Below are 22,228 nucleotides of genomic sequence, written 5' to 3' on the forward strand. Positions count from 1 at the left end.
TAAACAGTCTTTAGCCTATTCTAAATAACGGTCCCACTCGTATTGACTAGTATCATTGCTTTCAATTTCACTGTTTAATTATCATTGCACTCATCCATGGGTACATCCTGCAATATTTGTGTGACCATCCAACTCTAGTTATCAGATTGATGCAGTGTCTTTCTCGTTATCTCCATATCGACATAAAATGTACTAAAAAATTTTTTTTCTTGGTAAAAATTATAATGAAGGCTATTTTAGATCTAGAGTAGCTTGCCCCATTGAGTATCATCACTTCATTTTAAATTTAAATGTTTTTATTTTATTATGGTAATTTTTTTTATTTTTTTAAAATACAGGTTGAGTATCTCATATCCAAATATTCCGAAATACGGAATATTCTGAAATACAGACTTTTTTGAGTGAGAGTGAGATAGTGAAACCTTTGTTTTTTGATGACTCAATGTACACAAACTTTGTTTAATACACAAAGTTATTAAAAGTATTGTATTAAATGACCTTCAGGCTGTGTGTATAAGGTGTATATGAAACATAAATGAATTGTGTGAATGTACACACTTTGTTTAATGTACAAAGTTATAACAAATTTTGGCTAAAATGACCTTCAGGCTGTGTGTATAAGGTGTATATGAAATATAAATGCCTTCTGTGGTTATATTTAGGTCCCATCACCATGATATCTCATTATGGTATGCAATTATTCCAAAATACGGAAAAACCCGATATCCAAAATATCTGTGGTCCCAAGCATTTTGGATAAGGGATACTCAACCTGTACTAGCCTGATCTGAAAGAGTAATGCCATAAAAGTAGTGTTGTGTGTTTTTTTTGTGTTTTTTTTTTTTGTTTTAACTACAGGTATTGTACCTTTTTATTAATATGAAACTGAATAAGGAAGTCCCTCTATAATTTATTCTGTGTGGCACATTTATAGAACTACCACTGCTGGGAATATGTTGTGAGGATATAATATTCATTATGGGGTATATGCAATTGCGGTCGAATTCCCGAAATTGTCGAATTTCGGGTCATTTTCGCCAAAAAAAAAAAATCGTCAATGCAATTCAGTGCTTTCCGTCAAAAAAAACGGACTTTCAAAATTCGACTTTTTGAAATTCGACTTTTTGCAAATTCGACTTTTCTGCAATGATACAAGTGCTGCAATTCGACAAAAGCATATTCAATTCAAGTTTGGAAATTCGACAGCAGTGCTTTTAGACAGTAAATTCGTCATTTTCAATCCGCCACACTTTGGAGGGTGAAAACAATAAAAAAAAATGTAAACATGTTTTTTTTGGTGTTTTTTTTTTTTGGGAATAGCATATCTATTTATATTAGAAGGGATTAGGTACTTTTTTTTTTTTTTTTTTTTTTGGAGGCACAAGTATTATTTATATATTTTTTAAAATATTATTATTATTTTTTTTTATTTTTTTTTTAGTGCTGGAACGGTAAAATAAATAAAAAAATGGCGTGGGGTCCCCCCTCCAAAGCATAACCAGCCTCGGGCTCTTCGAGCTGGTCCTGGTTCTAAAAATGCGGGGAAAAATTGGGCAGTGATCCCCCGTATTTTTAAAACCAGCACCGGGCTCTGCGCCTGGTGCTGGTGCAAAAAATACGGGGGACAAAACAAGCAGGGGTCCCCCGTATTTTTCACACCAGCATCGGGCTCCACTAGCTGGACAGATAATGCCACAGCCGGGGGTCACTTTTATACAGTGCCCTGCGGCCGTGGCATTAAATATCCAACTAGTCACCCCTGGCCGGGGTACCCTGGTGGAGTGGGGACCCCTTCAATCAAGGGGTCCCCCCCCCCCCCAGCCATCCAAGGGCCAGGGGTGAAGCCCGAGGCTGTCCCCCCCATCCAAGGGCTGCGGATGGGAGGCTGATAGCCTTGAGTAAAATGACAAGAATATTGTTTTTTCCAGTAGTACTACAAGTCCCAGCAAGCCTCCCCCGCAAGCTGGTACTTGGAGAACCACAAGTACCAGCATGCGGGAGAAAAACGGGCCCGCTGGTACCTGTAGTACTACTGGGAAAAAAATACCCAAATAAAAACAGGAGACACACACCTTGAGAGTAAAACTTTATTACACACTGCCGACACACACATACTTACCTATGTTCACACGCCGACATCGGTCCTCTTCTCCATGTAGAATCCACGGATACCTGAAAAGAAAAGATCAATATACTCACCTCAACCAGGGTCCAGAGATAAATCCACGTACTTGGCAACAAAAGAAAACGAACACACGGACCACCGGACTGAAAGGGGTCCCATGCTGACACATGAGACCCCTTTCCACGAATGAGACCTGTCAGTGACAGCTGTCACACAAAGGTCTCTAAAGCCAATCAGGAAGCGCAACTTCGTTGCGCTCACCTGATTGGCTGTGCGCTGTCTGAACTCAGACAGCGCATCGCACAGCCCCGTCCATTATATTCAATGGTGGGAACTTAGCGGCTAGCGGTGAGGTCACCCGCCGGTCAGCGGCTGACCGCGGGTAACCCCACCGCTGACGGCAAAGTTCCCACCATTGAAACTAATGGAGCGGCTTTGCGATGCGTTGTCACAGCACAGACAGCGCACAGCCAATCAGGTGAGCGCCACGGAAGTAGCGCTTCCTGATTGGCTGAAGGGACTTCAGTGACAGGAGTCACGTGATGTCCCGGCATTCGGGGGAAGGGGTCTCATGTGTCAGCATGGGACCCCTTTCAGTACGGCATGGAACGGGTGTTCGGTTTGTTTTTTTAACAACTACGTGGATTATACTCTGGACGTGGATGTACCTCTGGACGCTGGAAGGTGAGTATAATTTTTTCACAGGTACCCTCGGATCGTCGGAGACCGTGGCAGTCGGCGTGTCAACATAGGTAAGTATGTGTGTGTCGGCAGTATGTAATAAAGTTGTACTTGTCACGGTGTGTGTCCTGTTTTTATTTGGGTTTTTTTTCCCCAGTAGAACTACAGGTACCATCGGGCCCGTTTTTCTCCCGCATGCTGGTACTTGTGGTTCTCCAAGTACCAGCTTGCGGGGGAGGCTTGCTGGGACTTGTAGTACTGCTGGAAAAAACAATATTCTTTTCATTTTACTCAAGGCTATCAGCCTCCCATCCGCAGCCATTGGATGGGCGGGACAGCCTCGGGCTTCACCCCTGGCCCTTGGGTGGCTGGGGGGGGGGGGACCCCTTGATTGAAGGGGTCCCCACTCCCCCAGGGTACCCCGGGCAGGGGTGACTAGTTGGATATTTAATGCCACGGCCGCAGGGCACTGTATAAAAGTGACCCCCGGCTGTGGCATTATCTGTCCAGCTAGTGGAGCCCGATGCTGGTGTGAAAAATACGGGGGACCCCTGCTCGTTTTGTCCCCCGTATTTTTTGCACCAGCACCAGGCGCAGAGCCCGGTGCTGGTTTTAAAAATACGGGGGATCACTGCCCAATTTTTCTCCGCATTTTTAGAACCAGGACCAGCTCGAAGAGCCCGAGGCTGCTTATGCTTTGGAGGGGGGACCCCACGCCATTTTTTTTTCTTCGTTTTTTCCCCGTTTTTTTAAATCGCGGCAAAATCCGGCAAATCGGCCGATTTTCGCCCGCGGGACTGTCGAATCCGTTTTGCATTGAATATGGTGAATTCCAGCAGCCACCTGCCGGAATTCACCTGTCGAATTGTGTCGAATTTAAAAACGGCGATAATTTGCCGCGATTCGCCGTGAATTGCATATACCCCTATATCGGGGGAATCCATACTTACACAAGAAGAGACCGAGAACACAGAAATTAATAAAAATGAATATTCTTGTATTTCAGGGGATCTACTTACCTAGAGTCTCCAACCGATCATAGAAAGAACTTTGTCAGTTCCAACTTTTTCCCACAGTCACCACGATCTATACAGATGTTGGGCTTAAAAGAAAATACTGTGATGCTTGACGAAATGACTCTCTGCCACATGGTCCAAGACTGCACAACGGTTAAAACACAGCTTTTAAAGTTAAAACGTCTATTGCAACAAGTGAGTTTCTCTGTAACATTGGGCGCCATGTATATATTATGTAAGTAGGTTAGGTTAGTAAATTAGTAAATCTAAAAATGGGGGGATTATAATAAAGCACCACAAGGTGTAAGAAAGGTGTAATTCAAAATATTTGGAAAGTGTGAAAAAAAGAACAACTATGCAAATAAAGGCCCATACACACTTGACGATAAAATGAACGATGTCGTTCATTTCAGCCCTCATGAACGACGTCGTTCATTATATCGTCAAGTGTGTATGCATCCAACGACCAACGATGCGCGGCCCCGCGGGACGTTAACGTCCATCGTTCATCTGTGGAGCATGTATGCTCAATTTCCACTATGGTCGTTACCGACCAGAGACGTCGTTGAATGTGTATGGTGTGAAAGACCAACGACCAAGCCACTGTTCACCAGCTCATTATTTTAATAAACTGTTCAGCTTGAATGCTTTAATGATGAATGGTCTATGGTCTTTCGTCTTTGGTCTTTCATCTTTGGTCTTTCGTCTTTGGTCTTTCATCTTTCGTCTTTGGTCGTTGGTAGTGTGTATGCTCATGTCGTTTGCTCAGCTGTTCAAGGGAAGTTCAAGGGAAGTCGTTAATGACGGTCGTTAACGATGTGTGCATCGTCAAGTGTGTATGGGCCTTAAGTGTTACAGTATACAGTATTGACTAGGTTTGTTGTGATATGTTACCCAGTACTATACTACATGTACTGTATTCTCTGATGTCATTTTATTTTTTTATCAATGTATACAATGTTAAATTATTAAAAATAAACTACTACAATTGCAGAAATAACTAGAACAGAACCTTTAGTAGAGAATATTTGACGGGCACCTGTTGTCTACACATACTAAGATGCACTGGGAGAAGGGACAGAGAGACCTGCTCTGGGGGAAGGGGCCGAAACGCAAAATTATCAAGGGAAGAGCGAGACACTAAGGATAGAGGAAAGAGACATGCACAAACGAGGTGATAGACACAAACTAAGAAGTGGTGAAGCTGAGAAACCCTAGCATAGAGAGTACACAGTAGTAGGAAGTTTGTGCTTGTGTGCAAATATGTGACAATGTGTACCTGCTGGCATTTAAAATCATGTACTTCTGTTTTTTCGTTTTTTCATGATGGTAAAAAGTAAAAACAAAGTGGTGATGGGGATTGAAGCGGTTTATTTCAGTGTTCCCATACCTGCTTTACCTGTGGCAGCCAGAGACTCTGCAGACGTTACTAATTCTGTTCTCTACATTGAATAGCTGTAAGCACTAGCTATATACCACAGTTCAAACCAAGCAGTGTCACTGATGTTTTCTTATTGCCAATTAGTAACCATTCTTACAATCTAGCTTTCTTATGTTCAGGAAAATATTGGGACAGATGTATTACCCTGGAGAAGGCATAAGGAAGTGATAAACCAGTGATATGTGCAAGGTGATAAAGGCAGCAGCCAATCAGCTCCAATATGTAAATTAACAGTTAGGATCTGATTGGCTGCTGCCTTTATCACCTTGCACATATCACTGGTTAATCACTTCCTTATGCCTTCTTCAGGTTTATATCTGCCCCATTATTGTTCCTTGACCACAACATTGAAATTATCAGTAGTACAGTCACAGTCACACCATACAATAAAATCAATAGATGCTGTAAATAGAAGGATGACCAATATGTAGATCACTATAATAATAATAATAATAATAATAATCCTAGAACTGATAGAGCTGATAACCCCCTTCCATTATGTTACTATGCTTTGCAAATGAGAATCAGAAGTCAGGGGAACTTGTATGCCAGAAAAGCCAACATGACTAGTACACTGGAAGGGTAGATTAGGCATTCTGTTTTCGAAAACTGTGCCAAGATACAGTATATTTAGTTCACAGTCCACATTTGCATATAGCAAAGCCCTACCCAGTATTCATCGCTCACAGTTTTCAGGTTAGAGTGGGAAGAATAATACGATAAGGCTAGTAAATCTTAGTTTATTTAAATTTTAGAAACTTTGGAATAACCCTAGAAGTGGAGGCCCAAAAGGAAATGGTTACCTGTACGGTCTTCATTAACAGGGAAAAATTACCCTTAACCACAGGTTGACTTACTGTATGTTGCATTTTTTTTTAAATTAAGTTTGCAAGATGATTTACACACCTCCCTTCTTCCTGGCGCGATATGTAAGGCTGTTAGGATGGAAATCTGTATTTGTATATGAGTTGAGCTAAGCAGTGGTATTTGAACTGTGAGATGTGTGAATAATAGGAATTGCTTGAGGATGTTCCAAAAAGTACAATGTTAAAAATGGTAAACGTTTAAATATAACAAATAATGCGAAAGATAATCTATATAGTAAAATCAAGTGATAACAGATGAGGGGGAGGGAGAAATTAGAGCAAGATGGGAAGGAAGAGGAGGAGAAATTGACGTATTACAGGTTGAGTATCCCATATACATATATTCCGAAATACGGAATATTCCGAAATACGGACTTTTTTGAGTGAGAGTGAGATAGTGAAATCTTTGTTTTTTGATGGCTCAGTGTACACAAACTTTGTTTAATACACAAAGTTATTAATAATATTGTATTAAATGACCTTCAGGCTGTGTATACAAGGTGTATATGAAACATAATTGAATTGTGTGAATGTAGACACACTTTGTTTAATGCACAAAGTTATAAAAAATATTGGCAAAAATTACCTTCAGGCTGTGTGTATAAGGTGTATATGAAACATAAATGCATTCTGTGCTTAGATTTAGGTCCCATCACCATGATATCTCATTATGGTATCTAATTATTCCAAAACTCCAGTTAGATTTTGTGCCCGAACGAGAAGGGTGCAATCTAGGTGGCTCTCCTAAAGAGCTGCTTAGAGAAAGTTTAGCTTAGGTTTTTTACTTTACAGTGAGTCCTGCTGGCAACAGGATCACTGCAACGAGGGACTTAGGGGAGAAGTAGTGAACTCACCTGCGTGCAGAGTGGATTTGCTGCTTGGCTACTGGACACTAGCTCCAGAGGGACGATCACAGGTACAGCCTGGATGGTCACCGGAGCCGCGCCGCCGGCCCCCTTGCAGACGCTGAAGAGAGAAGAGGTCCAAAATCGGCGGCTGAAGACTCCTGAGTCTTCATAAAGGTAGCGCACAGCACTGCAGCTGTGCGCCATTTTCCTCTCAGCACACTTCACACAACAGTCACTGAGGGTGCAGAGCGCTGGGGGGGGCGCTCTGAGAGGCAAATAAAAACCTTATTAGAGGCAAAAAATACCTCACATATAGCCCACAGAGGCTATATGGAGATATTTAACCCCTGCCTAACTTCAAAAATAGCGGGAGACGAGGCCGCCGAAAAAGGGGCGGGGCCTATCTCCTCAGCACACAGCGCCATTTTCTCTCACAGAAAAGCTGGAGAGAAGGCTCCCAGGCTCTCCCCTGCACTGCACTACAGAAACAGGGTTAAAACAGAGAGGGGGGGCACTGATTTTGGCGATATTGTATATATATAAAAGATGCTATAAGGGAGAAACACTTATATAAGGTTGTCCCTATATAATTATAGCGTTTTTGGTGTGTGCTGGCAGACTCTCCCTCTGTCTCCCCAAAGGGCTAGTGGGTCCTGTCCTCTGTCAGAGCATTCCCGGTGTGTGTGCTGTGTGTCGGTACGTGTGTGTCGACATGTATGAGGACGATGTTGGTGAGGAGGCGGAGAAATTGCCTGTAATGGTGATGTCACTCTCTAGGGAGTCGACACCGGAATGGATGGCTTATTTAGAGAATTACGTGAGAATGTCAACACGCTGCAAGGTCGGTTGACGACATGAGACGGCCGACAATCTATTAGGACCGGTCCAGGCGTCTCAGAAACACCGTCAGGGGTTTTAAAAACGCCCATTTACCTCAGTCGGTCGACACAGACACAGACACGGACACTGAATACAGTGTCGACGGTGAATAAACAAACGTATTTCTCATTAGGGCCACACGTTAAGGGCAATGAAGGAGGTGTTACGTGTTTCTGATACTACAAGTACCACAAGAAAGGGTATTATGTGGGAGTGAAAAAACTACCTGTAGTTTTTCCTGAATCAGATAAAATAAAATGAAGTGTGTGATGATGCGTAGGGTTACCCCGATAGCAAATATTGGCGTTATACCCTTTCCCGCCAGAAATTAGGGTACGTTGGGAAACACCCCTTAGGGTGATAAGGCGCTCACACGCTTATCAAGTGGCGTTACCGTCTCCAGATACGGCCGCCCTCAAGGAGCCAGCTGATAGGAAGCTGGAAAAATATCCTAAAAAGTATATACACACATACGGTGGTTATACTGCGACCAGCGATCGCCATCAGCCTGGAGATGCAGTGCTGGGTTGGCTTGGTCGGATTCCCTGACTGAAAATATTTTATTCATGTAGAGCATTTAATAGGATGCATTCTATATATATGTATGTGAGATGCACAGAGGGATATTTGCTCTCTGGCATCAAGATAAGTGCGTTGTCCATATCTCCCAGAAGATGTCAGGGACACGACAGTGGTCAGGTGATACAGATCCCATACGGCAGATGGAAGTATTGCTGTATAAAGGGAAGGAGTTATTTGGGGGTCGGTCCATCGGACCTGGGGACCACAGCAACAGCTGGGAAATCCAACCTTTTTTTACCCCAAGTTACATCTCAGCTAAAAAAGACACCGTCTTTTCAGCCTCAATCTTTCCTTTCCCATGAGGGCATGCAGGCAAAAGGCCAGTCATATCTGCCCAGACATAGAGGTAAGGGAAGTAGACTGCAGCAGGCAGCCCTTTCCCAGGAAAAGAAGCCCTCCACCGCGTCTGCCAAGTCCTCAGCATGACGCTGGGGCCGTGCAAGCGGACTCAAGGTGGGGGGGTAGTCTCAAGAGTCTCAGGGCGCAGTGGGATCACTCGCAAGTTGACCCCTAGATCGTACGAGTATTATCCCAGGGGTAAAGATTGGAGAGTCGAGACATCTTCTCCTCGCAGCTTCCTGAAGTCTGCTTTACCAACGGCTCCCTCCGACAGGGAGGCAGCATTGGAAACAATTCACAAGCTGTATATCCAGCAGGTGATAATCAAAGTACCCCTCCTACGACAAGGAAAAGGGTATTATTTTTCCACACTATATTGTGGTACTGAAGCCAGACGGCTTGGTGACACATAGTCTAAATCTAAAATGTTTTGAACACTTACATAAAAGGTTCAAATCGAGATAAAGTCACTCAGAGCAGTGATAGCGAACCGGAAAAAAGGGGACTATATGGTGTCCCTGGACATCAAGGATTACCTCCATGTCCAAAATTTGTCCTTCTCATCAAGGGTACCTCTGGTTCGTGGTACAGAACTGTCAATATCAGTTTCAGACGATGCCGTTTGAATTATCCACGGCACCCCGGGCCTTTTTACCAAGGTAATGGCCGAAAAGATGTTTCTTCAAAGAAAAAAGGCATCTAAATTATCCCTTACTTGCACGACCTAAAAAGGGCAAGTTCCAGAGAACAGTTGGAGGTCGGAAGAGCACTATCTAAAGTAGTTCTTCGACGGCACGACTGGATTCTAAATATTCCAAGAATCGCAGCTGTTTTCCGACGATACGTCTGCTGTTCCTAGGGATGATTCTGGACACGGTTCAGAAAAAGGTTTTTCTTCCCGAGGAAAAAGCCAAGGAGTTATCCGACCTGTCAGGAACCTCCTAAAACCAGGAAAGGTGTCTGTACATCAATGCACAAGAGTCCTGGGAAAAATGGTGGCTTTTTACGAAGCAATTCCATTCGGCAGATTCCATGCAAGAATTTTCCAAAGGGATCTGTTGGACAAATGGTCAGGGTCGCATCCTCAGATGCACCTGCGAATAACCCTGTCGCCAAGGACAAGGGTATATCTTCTGTGGTGGTTGCAAAAGGCTCATCTATTGGAGGGCCGCAGATTCGGCATACAGGATTTGATCCTGGTGACCACGGACGCCAGCCTGAGAGGTTGGGGAGCAGTCACACAAGGAAGAAACTTCCAGGGGGTATGGACGAACCTGGAAAAGTCTATTCACATAAACATTCTGGTACTAAGAGCAATCTAAAATGCTCTAAGCCAGGCGGAACCACTCCTGCAAGGAAAACCGGTGTTGATTCAGTCGGACAACATCACGGCGGTCGCCCATGTAAACAGACAGGGCGGCACAAGAAGCAGGAGTGCAATGGCAGAAGCTGCCAAGATTCTTCGCTGGGCGGAGAATCACGTAATAGCACTGTCAGCAGTGTTCTTCCCGGGCGTGGACAACTGGGAAGCAGACTTCCTCAGCAGACACGATATACACCCGGGAGAGGGGGGTCTTCATCCAGAAGTCTTCCACATGCTAATAAACTGTTGGGAAAGACCAATGGTAGACATGATGGCGTCTCGCCTCAACAAGAAACTGGACAAGTATTGCGCCAGGTCAAGAGATCCACAGGCAATAGCTGTGGACGCACTGGTAACACCTTGGGTGTACAAATCAGTATATGTGTTTCCTCCTCTGCCTCTCATACCAAAGGTATTGAAGATTATACGGTGAGGAGGAGTAAGAAATACTAGTGGCTCCGGATTGGCCAAGAAGGACTTGGTACCCGGAACTTCAAGAGTTGGTCACGGACGACCCGTGCCCTCTACTTCTGAGAAGGGACCTGCTACAACAGGGTCCCTGTCTCTTTCAAGACTTACCGCGGCTGCGTTTGACGGCATGGCGGTTGAACGCCAGATCCTAAAAGGGAAAGGCATTCCAGAAGAAGTCATTCCTACCTTGATTAAGGCAAGGAAGGAAGTCACCGCGAAACATTATCACCGCATTTGGCGAAAATATGTCGCGTGGTGCGAGGATCGGAGTGTTCCGACGGAGGAATTTCAACTGGGTCGTTTCCTACATTTCCTACAATCAGGATTGTCTAGGGGTCTCAAATTGAGATCTATTAAGGTTCAAATTTCGGCCCTGTCAATATTCTTCCAAAAAGAATTGGCCTCAGTTCCTGAGGTACAGACTTTTGTTAAAGGAGTACTGCATATACAGCCTCCTGTGGTGCCTCCGGTGGCACCGTGGGATCTAAATGTAGTTTTAGATTTCCTCAAATCCCATTGGTTTGAACCATTGAAAAAGGTGGATTTTAAATATCTCACATGGAAAGTGACTATGTTACTGGCCCTGGCTTCCGCCAGGAGAGTATCTGAATTGGCGGCTTTATCTTATAAAAGCCCTTATCTAATCTTCCATTCGGATAGGGCAGAACTGAGGACTCGTCCGCATTTTCTCCCTAAGGTGGTATCAGCGTTTCACCTGAACCAACCTATTGTGGTGCCTGCGGCCACTGGCGACTTGGAGGACTCCAAGTTGTTGGACGTTGTCAGAGCCTTAAAAATATACATTTCAAGGACGGCTGAAGTCAGAAAATCTGACTCGCTGTTGATACTATATGCACCCAACAAGTTGGGTGCCCCTGCTTCTAAGCAGACGATTGCTCGTTGGATTTGTAACACAATTCAACTTGCTCATTCTGTGGCAGGCCTGCCACAGCCTAAATCTGTTAAGGCCCATTCCACAAGGAAGGTGGGCTCATCTTGGGCGGCTGCCCGAGGGGTCTCGGCATTACAATTCTGCCGAGCAGCTACGTGGTCGGGGGAAAACACGTTTGTAAAATTCTACAAATTTGATACCCTGGCAAAAGAGGACTTGGAATTCTCTCATTCGGTGCTGCAGAGTCATCCGCACTCTCCCGCCCGTTTGGGAGCTTTGGTATAATCCCCATGGTCCTTTCAGGAACCCCAGCATCCACTTAGGACGATAGAGAAAATAAGAATTTACTTACCGATAATTCTATTTCTCGGAGTCCGTAGTGGATGCTGGGCGCCCATCCCAAGTGCGGATTATCTGCAATACTGTACATAGTTATTGTTAACAAATTCGGGTTATATTGTTAAGGAGCCATCTTTAAGAGGCTCTTTCTGTTATCATACTGTTAACTGGGTTTAGATCACAAGTTGTACGGTGTGATTGGTGTGGCTGGTATGAGTCTTACCCGGGATTCAAATTGCCTCCCTTATTGTGTACGCTCGTCCGGGCACAGTACCTAACTGGAGTCTGGAGGAGGGTCATAGGGGGAGGAGCCAGTGCACACCACCTGATCTGGTAAAAGCTTTACTTTTTTGTGCCCTGTCTCCTGCGGAGCCGCTATTCCCCATGGTCCTTTCAGGAACCCCAGCATCCACTACGGACTCCGAGAAATAGAATTATCGGTAAGTAAATTCTTATTTTTTTGATGGCTCAGTGTACACAAACTTTGTTTAATACACAAAGTTATTAATAATATTGTATTAAATGACCTTCAGGCTGTGTATACAAGGTGTATATGAAACATAATTGAATTGTGTGAATGTAGACACACTTTGTTTAATGCACAAAGTTATAAAAAATATTGGCAAAAATTACCTTCAAGCTGTGTGTATAAGGTGTATATGAAACATAAATGCATTCTGTGCTTAGATTTAGGTCCCATCACCATGATATCTCATTATGGTATCTAATTATTCCAAAATACGGAAAAATCCGTTATCCAAAATACCTCTGGTCCCAAGAGTTTTGGATAAGGGATACTCAACCTGTACTTGACATGAAATTGTTTTGTGTTCAATATTTCTAGATATAATTGTTCTTAAAGTATTTTAAACAGATATAGTAACTGGAATTTTGCGATTGATAGTTAATATAATTTAAAGGCATATTATATTGTTTCAATATTATACATTAAATACCTTCAGTGCGGTGGACAATACAGAAAATAGTGTTCTTCCACGGTTACACATCTTGCCAATAGGTGCTGTGAATATGCTTAGATTCTGCAATGACCACAGTCAGCCAGTAGAGGAGATGGTCCATTTAGTCAAAAGGTGATACTGAAGAAGAGACCTCAGGAGAATTCCCTGTGGGCAAGGGCAGTGCTAGTACTATTTTCTTTTTTTTATATAGATTATATAGATAAAGCAGAAGAAGTACTTCGTTATATAAGCTTTGCACAAATACTGCCACTCACCTAGCAGCTAAACAAAGCAATGTGCTCAGACAGCCTTATATTTCTCATACGTCCTTGAGGATGCTGGGGACGACATGAAGACCATGGGGAATAGACTGGATCTGCAGGAGACATGGGCACTCTAAAGACTTTTCATTGGGTGTGAACTGGCTCCTCCCTCTACGCCCCTCCTCCAGACCCCAGTTTTAGAAATGTGCCCAGGTCGACTGGATGTACTCTGAGGAGCTCTACTGAGTTTCTCTGAAAAGACTTATTTTAGGTTTTTTATTTTCAGGGAGATCTGCTGGCATCAGACTCCCTGCTTCGTGGGACTGAGGGAGCAGAAGCAGAACCAACTTCCTCAGAGTTTCATGGCTCTGCTTCTGGCTGACAGGACACCATTAGCTCCTGAAGGGAACTGAACGCTAGCCGTGTCTAGATGCTCACTCCCACAGCACGCCGTCACCCCCCTCACAGAGCCAGAAGACAGGTGAGTATGAGAAGAATGATCTTCAATTAAGTAAGTGACGGCTGAGGTGCGGCGCGGCTGCCCACACACACAGGCAGTGCAGGGGGGGGGGGGGGGGCGGGCGGGCGCGCCCTGGGCAGCAAGAAAAATACCTCGAACTGGCTAAAAGGGGGCATAAGATGCCCAGGCACGGCCCTACCCCCGCCAGTATAAATATTATGAAAAGTTTCTGAGGTAAAAAGGGCGGAGCTTCTTAGGCAGCCAGCACACTACTCAGCGCCATTTTCTCTCTCTCCTCAGGCTGCAGAGAACACGGTGGTCCTCTCCTCCACTTCTGACAAGTACAGGGTGCTATAAAGGGGGGGCACAAAGCGATTGTGGTGCATTTGATAGTGTATATTACTATTTAAAAGAGCTTTTGGGCTGTGGACATACTGTGTTCACAGGCAATACTGGCGCTGGGTTTGTGAACTGGCTGCTCCTATCCTGTGTCCCTCTGACAGATTTTACTGTTGGTCTGTCCCCAAACTAAGTCCCAGTGTGTCTGTTTGTGTGGTGTACACGTGTGAGGCATGTCTGAGGCAGGGAGTTCCTCCCCGGAGGAAGCCATTTTAGAGACACAGAGTTGTAATGTGGTGGCGCTACCGGCACACCAAGAGCATGCATGGGTGAAAAAGCTACGTGACAGTATGCATCTGATTAACCGTAGATTGGATAAATCTGAATCTAAAGCTGCATGCTGGAGAAAATCTGTGGAAGATGTGATTTTTCAGGATGCTGTTATTCCTTATGCGGGCGGCCCCTCTTGGTCACATAAGAGACCATTTGCAAATGTTGTAAACACTGATACCGACACGGATTCCGATTCTTGTGTCGACAATAGTGAATCCAGAGAGATAGATCATAAATTGGCAAAAAGTATACAATATATGATTGTGGATATAAGGGACGTGTTGGAGGTTACAGAAAGCACTCCTGTACCTCAGGAGAAAGCTTATTTATGTAAGGAAAAAAAATCCAAAGTCACATTCCCTCCTTCACACGAACTAAATGCTCTGTTTGAAGGGATGTGGATAAATCCTGATAAAAAAATTTGTATTCCCAAAAGGATTCACATAGCTTATCCTTTCCCGGTTAAAGACAGGAAAAAATTGGAGTCACCCCCTGTGTTAGACAGTGCACTTTCCAGGTTGACAAAGAAGGTAATTCTCCCTGCTCCTGGCACGGCTTCTCTTAAAGAGCCGGCAGACTGCAAAATGGAAACGACATTGAAATCCATTTATGTTACCAATGGTACACTGCTCAGGCCCACTATTGCCTGCGCATGGGTGAGTCGTGCTATTGAAAAATGGTCAGAAAGCGTGTCATCAGAAATTGACACGATTGATAAAGATGAGATACTCCTTAAGTTAGGGAATATCAAGGACGCTGCCGCCTACATGCTGGAAGCAATGAAGGATATTGGACTCTTGAGTTCACAAGCCGCTACCATGGCAGTATCGGCTAGGCGGGCGTTATGGATTCGCCAGTGAAACGCGGATGCAGATTCCGAAAGAAACATGGAGGCTCTCTTACATAAAGGTGAGGCCTTATTTGGCGATGGCCTGGATGCGTTAGTCTCGGCGGCTACCGCAGGTAAGTCAACATTTTTGCCCTCTGCGCCTGCACCGGCAAAAAAGACCTATCACCCGCAAATGCAGTCCTTTTGGCCCAATAAATACAAAAAGACGAGAGGTTCCCCCTTCTTTGCAGGAAGGGGAAGGGGAAAGAAGCCCACACCGGCTCCAGGTTCCCAAGAGCAAAAGTCTACCCCTAATTCTACCAAATCCCCAGCATGACGCTGGAACTCCCTTGTGGGAGGCCGCTCGGGTGGGGGCACGTCTCAAACTCTTCAGCCAGGATTGGATTCTGTCTGGCCTGGACCCCTGGGTGTTGCAAATAGTATCCTAGGGATACAAACTAGAGTTTCAAGATGTTCTCCCATGACGATTTTTCAAATCGACCTTGCCAGCTTCTCCGTCAGAGAGAGAAGCAGTAACAGCGGCAATCCAAAAAATTATGTCAAGACCAGGTCATAGTCCTGGTACTGTTGTCACAACAAGGGCGGGGTTTTTATTCAAGCCTTTTTGTTGTTCCGAAGCCGGACGGCTTGGTCAGACCGATCCTAAATCTAAAGGAGCTGAATTGTTACCTAAAAAGGTTCAAGTTCAAGATGGAATCACTTCGGGCGGTGATTGCCAGTCTGGGGACTACTTGGTGTCGGTGGACATAAAGGATGCTTACCTGCATGTTCCCATTTATCCTCCTTACCAGGCTTATCTGAGATTCGCGAATCAGGATTGCCATTACCAATTCCAGACGGTACCTTTTGGTCTCTCCACGGCGCCGAGGGTATTCACCAAGGTGATGGCAGAGATGATGGTCCTCCTTCATCCGAAAGGAGTCAATATAATCCCTTATCTGGACGACCTCCTGATAAAGGCGAGATCCAGGGAGCAGTTATTACAAAAGATATCCCTCTCCCTGTCAATACTCCAACAACACGGGTGGATCATAAATTACCCAAAGTCACAGTTGGAACCGACGACAAGGTTGTCTTTCCTCGGGATGATTCTGCACACAGAAGTTCAGAGAGTATTTCTTCCGCTGGAAAAGGCTCTGGAAATCCAGAAAATGGTAAAACAGATATTGAAATCATCAAGTGTGTCGATCCATCAGTGCATTCGGTTGTTGGGGAAGATGGTGGCGGCCTACGAGGCCATACAGTTTGTCAGGTTACATGCCAGAGTATTCCAGTGGGACCTGTTGGACAAGTGGTCGGGGTCACAACTACACATGCACAGAAAGATAATCCTGTCGTCAAAAACTAGGATTTCGCTCCTGTGGTGGTTGCACAGCTCTCATCTGCTAGAGGGACGCAGGTTCGGCATTCAGGACTGGGTCCTAGTAACCACGGATGCAAGTCTCCAAGGCTGGGGAACAGTCTCTCAGGGAGAAAACTTCCAGGGACGTTGGTCACATCAGGAAGCCTGCCTTTCACATAAACGTGCTGGAGCTTTGAGCCATTTACAACGACCTTCAACAAGCGGTACATCTTCTTCAAGACCGTCCCGTGCAGATCCAGGCGGAAAATGTAACAGCAGTCGCATACATAAACAGGCAGGGTGGAACGAAAAGCAGAGGCGTCAAAAATCCTCCGCTGGGCAGAAAAACCTCTACAAGCTCTGTCGGCAATATTCATTCCGGGAGTAGACAACTGGGAAACAGACTTACTCAGCAGACACGATCACCATCCAGGAGAGTGGGGCCTCCACCAAGAAGTCTTTGCAGAGGTGACAAGTCTTTGGGGAGTTCCTCAAATGGACATGATGGCGTCTCGTCTCAACAAGAAGCTTCAGAGATACTGTTCCAGGTCGAGAGACCCTCAAGCAGTAGCAGTGGATGCACTGGTGACCCAGTGGGTATTTCTGTCAGTGTATGTTTTCCCTCCACTTCCGCTGATCCCAAAAGTACTCAGGATCATAAGAAAGACAAGGGTTCGAGCAATCTTCATTGCCCCAGACTGGCCAAGAAGGGCTTGGTACCCAGATCTTCAGCAGTTACTCATAGGAGATCCTCTGCCTCTTCCTCCTTGGGAGGACCTGCTGCAGCAGGGGCCGTGTGTGTACCAAGACTTACCGCGGCTACGTTTGACGGCATGGCTGTTGAGTGCCGTATCCTACCTAGGAAGGGTATTCCTAAGGAGGTCATCCCCACCCTTGTTCAGGCCAGAAAGAGAGTAACGTCAAAACATTACCACCGTATTTGGAGAAAATATGTGTCTTGGTGTGAATCCAAGAAAGCTCCTACAGTAGAGTTTCCCTTAGGACGTTTTCTCCATTTTTTGCAGGATGGTGTGGAGACGGGCCTACGATTGGGATCAATCAAGGTCCAAATTTCGGCCTTGTCAGTGTTCTTCCAAAAACAATTGGCCTCTCTTCCAGAGGTTCAGACCTTCGTGAAAAGGGTTCTGCATATCCAGCCTCCATTCGTGCCTCCAGTGGCACCATGGGACCTTAATGTGGTATTGCTGTTCCTTCAATCGGATTGGTTTGAGCCTCTACAAGAGATAGAGTTGAAGTTTCTCACTTGGAAAGTGGTGATGCTTTTGGCATTGGCAACCGCAAGGCGGGTGCCTGAATTGGGGGCCTTGTCTCACAAGAGCCCTTACCTGATTTTCCATGAAGATAGGGCAGAGTTGCGGACTCGCCAACATTTTCTTCCAAAGGTGGTTTCTGCTTTTCACATAAACCAACCTATTGTGGTGCCAGTAGTTACTGACACATTCACTGATTCAAAGTCTCTAGATGTGGTTAGAGCTTTGAAAATCTATGTTGCTAGAACTGCTCTTATACGGAAAACAGAGGCTCTGTTTGTCCTGTATGATCACAACAAGATTGGCTGTCCTGCTTCCAAGCAGACTATTGCACGTTGGATTAGAAATACGATTCAGCAAGCTCATACTACGGCTGGATTGCCATTACCGACGTCAGTAAAGGCCCACTCCACTAGGAAGGGGGGCTCATCCTGGGCGGCTGCCCGGGGGGTCTCGGCATTACAACTTTGCCGAGCAGCTACTTGGTCGGGGTCAAACACATTTGCTAAGTTCTACAAGTTTGACACCTAGGCCGATGAGGACCTAAAGTTTGGTCAATCGGTGCTGCATGGTCATCTGCACTCTCCCGCCCGTACTGGAGCTTTGGTATAGACCCCATGGTCTTGATGTCATCCCCAGCATCCTCTAGGACGTATGAGAAAATAGGATTTTGATAACCTAACGGTAAATCCTTTTCTCTTAGTCCGTAGAGGATGCTGGGCGCCCGTCCCAGTGTGTACTTTACCTGCAGTTTAGTTATTACAGTTACACAAGTTGTTTTGTCTTGGTTTCAGCATGTTGCTGCAATTAGTTCATGCCTGTTGGCGTGTTTTATGTTGAATGCCATGTGTGTGGCATGGTTGAGGGTGTGAGTTGGTAGATATCTCACCACTAGTTAAGTAATTTCTTTCCTCGAAATGTCAGTCTCCCTGGGCACAGTTCCTACAACTGGGGTCTGGAGGAGGGGCATAGAGGGAGGAGCCAGTTCACACCCAATGAAAAGTCTTTAGAGTGCCCATGTCTCCTGCGGATCCTGTCTATACCCCATGGTCTTGATGTCGTCCCCAGCATCCTCTTCGGACTAGGAGAAAAGGATTTACCGGTAGGTTATCAAAATCCTATTTTTAACCATTCTGTCTATTTCTCCTCTATATTCAATCAGAGGTGCTTTCAGAATTTTCATGAGCCTTTTACACAGAGGGCCCTATTCAGCATGGTGCGTTCGCATGCTGAAGCCCTCTTAAGTAAGCTCACATGGATTAGCCACACTGTGCGTGCGCACATGGTGAGATGCGAAGGCATCTTACTTGTGCGAGTGCCTCTGCCTGATTTGACAGGCAGAGGCGTTCACGGGGCAGCATGAGGCATCGCGACGGCATTAAAGGGGCATCAGTTTGGCGTTGGAGGGAGGAGCAGTCCGGATAATGCAGGTGTGTCCGGACCGTTTGCATGGCTGCGACCCGAAACATGGCGGGCAGCCATCCGCCTTCGCAGCTAGGCTGCGTAGGCAGAGTGCTGCCCTAAATATGTGAAAGCATCGCCGCCATGCAATGCTTTTGCATGTTTACGGGAGGGTTGGATCCGGTATGCGGGGCGGACTTGCCCTGTGCTGGCCTTCACCCACATGTTGTGATAATGGATCGTAGATGTATGTTTTTTTGCACATCTACGATCCATGCTGAATTAAGCCCCGATACCACAACTTAAAATTAGATGATATGTTGCTGAAATTCCCATGGTTAGTACTAGTGGATGACACAGTGTGGTACAGAGATCTATAGCCTCACTAAACTGTGTATTTTCCTTCAACCACTAGATTCATGGCCATGCATTATTTCTCATTCCCATCATTTCATTGCCAATGTACAATTCATCAGTGTAGAATGTTTTCTCAGTGGACTTTAGTGAATCTGTTTCTTTCAGGCAAGTTTGTCCTCCAAAGTTTTGAAACAAAGGTCCATCAGTCATAGAGCTTCTATGTACAGAAGAAGCTTTGGAAGCTTGTATGTGGTGCAGAGAGACCTTGCACCGGCCCTCTCTGAGAGTGATGAGTTTTGACGGTTCGGCAGTGTCTTACTGTTCTCAGAGGCACTGGCAAGCGCAGTGTAGATTAGGTGTGTCTCATTTCTATTAGTAGTCCATTTTAGTATATAGATTCCCTTCAATTTTTAAAGCATAAAAGTCTTTATGTTGTTTTTTCTTTTTGTTAAATCTTTTGCAATATACCAGATTTGTTAATAAAGTTCTCCTATCAAGAGGATAGCTATGGTGAGCAGACATACTGTATAGCATTTTTCAGTAAAGTCAATTCTCTAAAATGGTGAGCTTTGTTAATACTTTATATCACTGATGACGCATTCAGCCAGACAGCCCTAGTAAAAGAACAATCTGACTTTTGATCGCAGTTATAGTAGCTGTGTGGGATGCAGACTCCTTCAAACCCTGCTTTCAGCACAGAAATAAGTGTCATGACGTTTGCTGTATGCCTGATTTGAAACCTCTGTATTTGCACTGTTGTAGTTGTTTGTTCATTGGTTTCTGTATTGTTTCTAACAAAGTCAATGTTAAATCAGGAACACTGAATTAGAGACCTGAGACCTTTTTTTTTTTTTTTTTACTAATTGTTCCAAACATCATGAGGGATCTAAACAAGGGTTATTGGTTTAGAAATGACTCTGAAACCACTGAGATACTGTTGAGAAATTGTATCTAAACAGGTTATTTGTCCTCCATATTGTATCTGTTTTAGGCCTTATACTGATAATTTACTATTATATTATATATGCAACAGAAATGCCTAGCGTTCCCTGATCAGTGCAAGAAAGATACCTTCTAGGTATGTGGTGTCAATGAACATATGCTGTTTTTATCTGTTTATTGAACAATGGGGGGAATTCAGTTGGCGGCGAATATGCTGAATTCCCACGACACTTGCCGCACTTTGCGATGCGAGGTTCCCGCTCAAAAGTGTTCGCTGCCCCATAGTGTAGTGATCATTTCTCCTTCATCCACTAGGGGCCACTGGAGCGTAGTTACAATGGGGAGATAGTAGGCAGTAATTGGGAGCTGGCACTTTAAAATTCTCACACTGTGGCTAGCTCCTCCCCTACTATCTCCCCTCCAAGCCAGTCTTAGTTAGTGCCCGATGTGAGCTGGTTCACTTGGGTTTAGCTGAAGAAAATTTTATTTTTTCTTTATTATTTTATTTTTTCTTTCACACATGCACAGACTGGCAGCTCTGCCACTGCCAGTCTGCACCGCGGGAGCTGCCGGCGGGGTCCCATCGCAGCTGCGTGCGGCTCGGGATGGGCCCCGGCTGAGGGGGACACTGAGCTCTCCTGAGTTGGCGGACACCGCTGCGTGCGGCGCGTGTCGGGACCACTCCATCCAGCAGAAGATTCCGGCAGCATGGCAGCGGTGAGTATCACAAATGGCCGGACACCGCTGCGTGCGGCGCGTGTCGGGGCCACTCCATCAGAAGATGAGTATCAAAAGGGACCGGACACCGCTGCGTGCGGCGTGTGTCGGAGCCGCGGGGTCGAGTTGGAGTACGCCTAAAGTGTGGTGAGTACAAACATCCCCCCTTTCAGACTGATGTATGTTTTACAGTTTCAGTTTTCAGCATATGTATGGACCCCTATACTCCAGTCATAGAAGGCTGGAGTGCATCAAAGGCGCTTACTAATTTGAACTTGGCGCCATTATATGGGGGGCGGAGCTTCAGCCCGCTCTGTAAGCGGGCTCAGCGCTCTTCACTACCCGGCTGCAGAAGGCAGCAGCCGGGGGATACAGAACAGTGAATCCAAGGCTGGTTGCCTTTTATAGTTGCCGCCATCTTATGTCAGTGTGGGCAAAAACATGGGGCTCTGTTCATGAAACGCTCCCCGGCCACAGCATACAAGCGGCCGGGGAGATACAGGGCGCTTCCCGCTTACTGTAGAGCAGGTTTGAATTTGGCGCCGAAGCGGAGGGGGCGGAGCTAACTCCCGCTCTGTTCGGCGGGCTAAGCGCTCTCCGTCCCCCGGCCGCTACAGGACACGCCGCTTCACTGTCACACCGCTCCCCGGCCGCTGCAAGCTCCCTTCCCTCTCCGGGCTGTTCAGGGAGGATAAAGGTAGGATGTGGGGGTGAAGGCTATTCCCGCTTTGCTCAGCGGGCTTCCGGCGGCGGATCGCAGCGTTCACTGCCTCTAGGCACAAATCCTGTCTCAGGGGGGTTTTTAGTTTTTCTGTGCAGGGAGTTGCTGACATATCTTTGTCAGCCATTCCTCCCTGCAGGAGAGTCCTCTGCCAGGCATTTCATACAGGAGCCTGCTCTATTACAGGAGCTGGGGCTCATCTCATTAATGATTAAAAATGTGCACAATTTCTTTACCCTACATATACTACAGTATTTATCTACCCTAATGGGTTCACATACACTGTTGGATTCACTGTGGGTGTGTATATATATATATATATATATATTGTCAAAGTCAGAAAAATATCTCTATGCACACTGCCATATTTGCACCTCACACTGGTCCGCGCTGCGCATGCGTACGCTCTCCCGTGAAGGCGCATACCCGCA

At 45.6% G+C, this 22,228-nt stretch overlaps 1 protein-coding gene across 6 annotated transcripts in view; it reads left to right on the forward strand.

Moving 5' to 3' along the window:
• CCSER2 (coiled-coil serine rich protein 2) overlaps positions 1–22,228 on the forward strand; it is a 377,220-nt gene that overhangs the window by 207,185 nt on the left and 147,807 nt on the right. For all 6 annotated transcript variants that reach the window (XM_063958811.1, XM_063958812.1, XM_063958809.1 and 3 more), the window contains one exon: positions 3,813–4,017. In XM_063958811.1, coding sequence (XP_063814881.1) covers positions 3,813–4,017 — 205 coding nt within the window. The remainder of the gene's footprint in view (positions 1–3,812; positions 4,018–22,228) is intronic.

Source organism: Pseudophryne corroboree, chromosome 3 (genome assembly GCF_028390025.1).
Source record: "Pseudophryne corroboree isolate aPseCor3 chromosome 3, aPseCor3.hap2, whole genome shotgun sequence".
Lineage (NCBI taxonomy): Eukaryota > Metazoa > Chordata > Amphibia > Anura > Myobatrachidae > Pseudophryne > Pseudophryne corroboree.